At 34.8% G+C, this 6,085-nt stretch overlaps 1 protein-coding gene across 1 annotated transcript; it reads right to left on the bottom strand.

Moving 5' to 3' along the window:
- Positions 1–717: 717 nt before the first annotated feature.
- On the bottom strand, positions 718–1,913 carry LOC129573851 (uncharacterized). The gene is made up of 3 exons (XM_055454980.1): positions 1,655–1,913; positions 1,145–1,395; positions 718–1,073 (listed from the first exon to the last, which is right to left on the bottom strand). The coding sequence occupies exons 2-3, from the start codon at positions 1,391–1,393 to the stop codon at positions 747–749; spliced, it is 576 nt and encodes a 191-aa protein (XP_055310955.1). The 5' UTR covers positions 1,394–1,395; positions 1,655–1,913; the 3' UTR covers positions 718–746.
- Between the last annotated feature and the right edge of the window lie 4,172 nt (positions 1,914–6,085).

Raw genomic sequence — 6,085 nt, 5'->3', positions numbered from 1 at the left:
CAATTCATCTTAATCAGATAGTCCGCCCATCTGTAGGGAAAACTAACATAACATTCACTTTCGAAATCATACCATTTGAAAATTGTCGTGCCGTTTGTTAAATACGAATGTGCAACGATCAATTTGGTTGCATCGTCTCGGCACGGCAATTTTCAAATGTTATGATTTCGAAAGTGAATGTTATGTTGAAATGAAACTTGACTTGGCACGCAGAAAGGAATACGAATTTTGTACTGCAAATGCGTTAAAACAACGCAACGCATACTCGTCAGCAGCTAATATCAGCAGCTGACGTTAGTTAGTTCTGCTGACGTCAGCTCAAAACACGCTTTAGATGCTTGCTATGAAGGGTGTGTTCAATGTCGGTATTGAACAATGAAATGTAGGGGAGTGTACCCGGTTGTGGGCACCGCTTTTTGTTTCAGCCATAACTTGTCACAGAATTCATATTATGCAGACATTTGAGTATCAATGGAAAGCTAGAGGTCTAAAGAAACGTTTTGGTGCAAAATTTGCATTGATTCCATCACTCAAAAAAATTTTGTGACCAATTTTCCAAAGTGTTCATTTTTGGCCAAAAAAAAATTTGTACCCGGTTGTGGGCACCCCCAAAAAAATCGATAAAAATGAGTAAAAACCAACAAAGTATTGAAAAATATTGAAAAATATTGAGTAATATCAAATTTTATTAATTATTGAAGCCTTCAGGGGCAAAAATGACAATAGAAAATGGCACTTTTTTCAAATTATTCATCACTTTCTTCGTCGTCCAAATCAGTATCGCAATTTTTGCAAAATTTATCGACGTTGGTCTTGCTAAACGCTTTTGCACGATTGAGCGACGTTTTTTCGGGCGTACGCAACACAAGCTGACGGTGGTGGCGCATAAAATTGTAATACCAATGACGACCAGCCATCATTTCTTCATTCCAATTCGCCGGATAGTCGACGGCGAGTTTCTTGGCAAGCTGATAAGCCAAATCACGCAACTCGGTTATGCTCAGGCCATAATAATGGTTCACGCATTTCAAAATGTAGTCGACAAGTTCCTTTTCTTGGGCAGTGGTGAAAACCTATTGATAAACGTCAAAAAAGAACATTAAAAACAAAGCACATGAGCAGGAGAAAGAAATAAAAAACATACCATATTAGATGGCGTACGTTGACCGCAGTCACGAACAAATTCCGTCAATTCATCATCTGCTACGGCTGAGAGGTCTTCATAATTTTCTTCAACTTTCTTCAGATAGCGTTGCAAACTGCTACGAGGAAGATCATGGGACCGTGCAGTCGTTTTGATTTGCTTCTTGTCGATCAAGCAATCCTTAATGGCCTTTACCAGGGCATTTACATCAATTGCTTTCGGTTCAGTTGACTTTTTCGCAGTTGACATGGCTAAAAATCCATAAAAATGAATTAAAAACCCAAACAAATAACAAAAACCACGATATATAGCACTCTCTAGCTCAAAAACATGTGTTTCAAGCGAAAACAAAGAGTGCCCACACCCGGATACAAACGGGTGCCCACAACCGGGAATGGCAACCATTTTGAAAGTGAGCATAAAATTTTTTCGGTGATCAACAAATGCTCGGATACGGTGTTGATTCATATAATTTATCGAAAATCCTACACTTATATGCATAAAACTCACCTTTTTGATGTTTATCACTTCACTTTATAACACTTCAAAAAAAATCTGAAATCTTCTCAAAGTAAATTTTTAGCCAATTTTTTTTCCGATTTTCGTAAAACATCAACAAACGCGTCTTTTCACTTCGGTGTTGTAGCAGAAAGTGATGGACTGTCAAAATACACAATCGCTCATACTCAGATTCGCCATTTTTGGAATCTGTCAAAAAAAATTTAGGGGTGCCCACAACCGGTGACTGCCCACAACCGGATACACTACCCTACTAAACACGTGATTGTGAAATCATGTGCTAGGGGTTTCACGCAAACTCGAAGGCCAAAGATTTTACTAAATAGCTGGAAATAAAACCATTTTATGTGCAAACTATAGATATTGCTTCTTTTTATTTATAAACTCGAATTTTTTAGAATTTTTTGAATCTAAAAATTTTGGAAGTGGGTTTTGGTGGATTGAGGATCCATTGAGGTGGATTGAGGATTGTTCAAAACTGCTCCTGGTTCTGGAAGTGGAACCTCAGGATGGACCAGGGCATTGTCAAACCCAGTCTGATCCATCCTGAAGATCCACCAAAACCCACTTCCAGAACATAATTTTCAAGGTGAATGTTGAAATATTTCGAAATAATACGGATTTTGGTGAATCCCAGAGAATTTTAGAGAAAAGAGAGAAATATTGAAATTTTAGATGAATTTTAAGTTGCGTGAAACCCCTAGATCATTAGTTGTGTGAAAAAATTCACTTTTTATCGAAAATTTGTCACAAAAGACCTTTCATATGATACCCATATTGACTATTCATATGTGAAATGGTGAGAAGTCGTGTTCATTTGGAAGGACCTTCGAAAAGTTCCATACACACATGCCAATGTTTATGTGATATAAAAGAAAAAAGTCGATTTTTGTGGAAAATCCACCCCCTTAAATTTCACGCCAAAGGCGATTTCTCAAAAATCAGCCCGACTGGATTTAAGTGAATTTTTCAACTCGTACTTTTTGCACTGAAAATGATGTTTTTATTCGGAAAACACGTGAAATGGACCTCTGACGACGTTTTGGTCTTAGAAAACTGCCATTTTTTCGTAAAAAAAATGAGAGTCTACCAACACCTAAATACCCACTTCGTTGTCATTTTGGTCAATAATCGGCATTTTTATATCTGAATGTATAAAATTGAACTTTTGTTCGGGTAATACATAAAAAATGCACTTCCCAGAGCTTTGGTAGTTGGAAAAAATTATTTTTTAATAAAAAAAATAAGGATCCACAATTACTTCAACATTCCTTTTATGGTTATTTGAAATTTTATCGCATTTTACAATGTGAAATTAGGGAGAAATGGAAATTTTTGGATTTTAGTGGAAATTTACTATTTCCAGAGTTTTTGAAATATGGATGCAAATGTTTTACGAAAAAAATAGCATCTTCCTAATAATATGACATTTATCTGGCAGAAGTGTATTTTCCCGAAAATAATTGCCTTACAAAAGTAGTGTTATCGCTCCTGTCCGTGGATTTAGCACTCAAAATAACTGATATCATTTTGAGTGACGCTAGGACGCTGTAGTTTTACTGGATACGAAGTCCAAAAGTGTTTTTCGCATTCACTATTGTGAAAATTTATTCACAATAAGGAAAAATATCGCATCACGACTTTTGGACGGCAAAATGCTTTAAAGCTTGACTTGGAGACTAAATTCAAAAGTCGTGACGCGATATTTTTCCTTCAAACATTTATTTTGTAATGGCATGTAAACGACGATCCATCTGTGGTTATTTTTTAACTTTGAAACGACTTTGGAACGGAATGTGTTTTGTACATACCGCGAAGATGTAACCATTTTCATATTTAAATAGCCTCGTCAAATAAACATCACTCAACAATTCAAAAGTGAAAAATATTTACTTAAATTTTCAATTCTATTGTGTCATTTTTCAGACCATAATGAAGATGATGAAGAAATGAACGTAAACATCTTGTTCTTTCGAAGCGATCCATTCCATGTGGAATGCAAAATTACGCACAGTTTGACGTCAATTGTTCTATTTTTTTTAACATAAAATGTGTTCCATTTATGGTACGTGAGCCTGAATGTAACACAATGGTTTTTTTTGCGTTTTGAAAGTAACTTTTATTAAATTGATTACTTAAATCTAGGGATATATTTAAATTATAGCGTTTCAGGGTTTAAACGTCCTTATTTTAACTGTGCATTGTTGTTTGCTTATTTAATGAAAAATAATTATTCTTACTATAAGTGTAAAATTTAAAAACCACTTAATATTGGTGAAAATAAATGAATAAAAAAATATAATAAAATAAATAATTTGAATGAATGTAAAATGAATCAAGCTACAAACATGAAAAGAATTTTAAAATTTAAAATGACATCAGAATGTTAAAAAATAATAATGAAAATGAACATGAATTGAATATAAAATTGAGTTTAAAATAAAAAGAATTACATTGGTAACCCCGAACTTTTCCGTACCGTTGGCCTGCGTTGTCCGTAGGTACTATTGGTTATTTTTTGTGAATTTTCTTGAAATAAAGGCAGTGAAAATATAATAATAAAAATATAGTGAAAAATCGGTCACTTTAACTTAAACTTCGACAATTTTGTATGAGAGGTACCCGTAAACAGATTCAGGAGTTTGGTTTTTGGCCCTCAATTTTTTCCAAGAAAATGTCGACAAAAATTGAGGACAAAATATGCAACTTGCGCAAATGCGATCAACATGAAAGTTTCAGAATCTCATTTTTTCTCCAAAAAATGAAACCTCAGAAAGTTTGAAGCCAATAAGAATCGGTTTACGGGTACCTCTCATACAAAATTGCCAAAAAGTCGGTAATTTTAGTCAATTTAGTCAATAAGTTCAGCTATTTGTGGTTTCAAAGCTGATCTCCACAGCTAAGAAATGTGAGCTGGTGGGGATATGGGATCTATCTAGGACGTTTGGTTGAGAAATTATAGCTATTCAAGTGATGACTCTTCGATTTTTGCGAGCCTACTTTTATCTTCTCTGATAAATGGTCTAATTAACTGTTTGTATGCCAATATTTTAATTTCATTATTTACTAGTTTGCTTTAATAAGCTATAAGCATGATTTACTTTGGTCAATATGTCGAATTGGATCGATTTGATCCTTAAAAGTTAATGCCTGGTTTGATTCCCAAAAATTTTACATCTTTATACAAATGCCATCGACCAGTGAAAATTACGTACTCCGACAAAATGATCACGTTTTCAAATTCGAACCAACGACCATCGACCAAATTACGACAATAGCGAAACGTCTAACGAAAAAGATCATCAAAGCTGACAAATGCAACTCGCAAGTGTGGTTCCATGCCATAGAATACGTTGGCTACTTTTTGTCGAAAATAATCAATGAGTCATTGCATAAGGGTTACTTTCCGAGTGCATGGAAAACATCTATAGTTGTACCAATACCGAAAATTACGAATACGAAAAATGCGGCTGACCACAGAGACATAAATATGTTACCAATCGAAGAAAAAATCTGCGAAATTGTGGTCAAGGAGCAATTTGTCAACTACATCGAATCAAACGAGTTACTGTCACCAAACCAGTCAGCTTTTCGGGCCAACCATTCATGTAAATCGACAATCAACTTTGTGGTCAACGACTGGAAAGCTAGCTGGAAAGTCAGCATGGAAAAGGGATAATATGTGGTAGCATATTTCTGGACCTAAAACGAGCGTTCGAAACAGTCGATAGAGAAATAATGATCGAAAAACCACAATCAATCGGAGTACTTCATACGGAACTAAGGTGGTTCTCGAGCTACCTAACCACACGAAAACAACAAACGAAATACAAAAACCAATTATCGATCGGCCTGCCACAGAGTACCACATTAGGTGTTAGCTTATTTAATATCTACATCGACTCGATAACCAAAGTAGCACAAAATGGCTCACTTGTACTTTTTGCTGATGACACATCCGTAGTAGTGAAACATACCAATTTGAATACAGCCATAAATAAAATGAACGAAGACTTAACAAGGATTTCTGACTGGTTGAAGAAAAATAAATTATTGCTAAATACGAAAAAGACCAATTGTATGATAGCAACAAAGAAAAGCTTAAATGAAATGTTTGTACCCGACGTAAAAATCGTATTGAGCGAGTCTCAAATGTGAAGTATTTAGGAATAAAATTAGACGATAAATTAGCACTCAATGAACAGGCAGAAATAATTACAAAAAACGCAGCAAGTAAAACAAATTTGTTGTTCAGAATATCGAAGAATTTAACATTCGACACCAAAAAAGTAATTTTCAACTCGATAGTATTACCAGCATTCCAATATTGCTCAACGATATATTTAGCAAATAGCAAAGAGGAAATAGGGCAAATGCAAATAATACAGAATAGAGCGATAAGACTGATTTTGAATTGCGAAT

Source organism: Sitodiplosis mosellana, unplaced genomic scaffold, assembly GCF_009176505.1.
Source record: "Sitodiplosis mosellana isolate CC-2019 unplaced genomic scaffold, AAFC_SMos_1.0 Smas_scaffold_6123, whole genome shotgun sequence".
Lineage (NCBI taxonomy): Eukaryota > Metazoa > Arthropoda > Insecta > Diptera > Cecidomyiidae > Sitodiplosis > Sitodiplosis mosellana.
This window is presented reverse-complemented; position numbering and strand designations above follow the sequence as displayed.

Coding starts and splice junctions, on each gene's coding strand:
- LOC129573851 (XM_055454980.1), bottom strand. CDS start 1,393: ATGTCAACTGCGAAAAAGTCAACTGAACCGAAAGCAATTGATGTAAAT. Junction 1,074..1,144: donor AACGTACGCCATCTAATATG/GTATGTTTTTTA, acceptor GTTTATCAATAG/GTTTTCACCACTGCCCAAGA.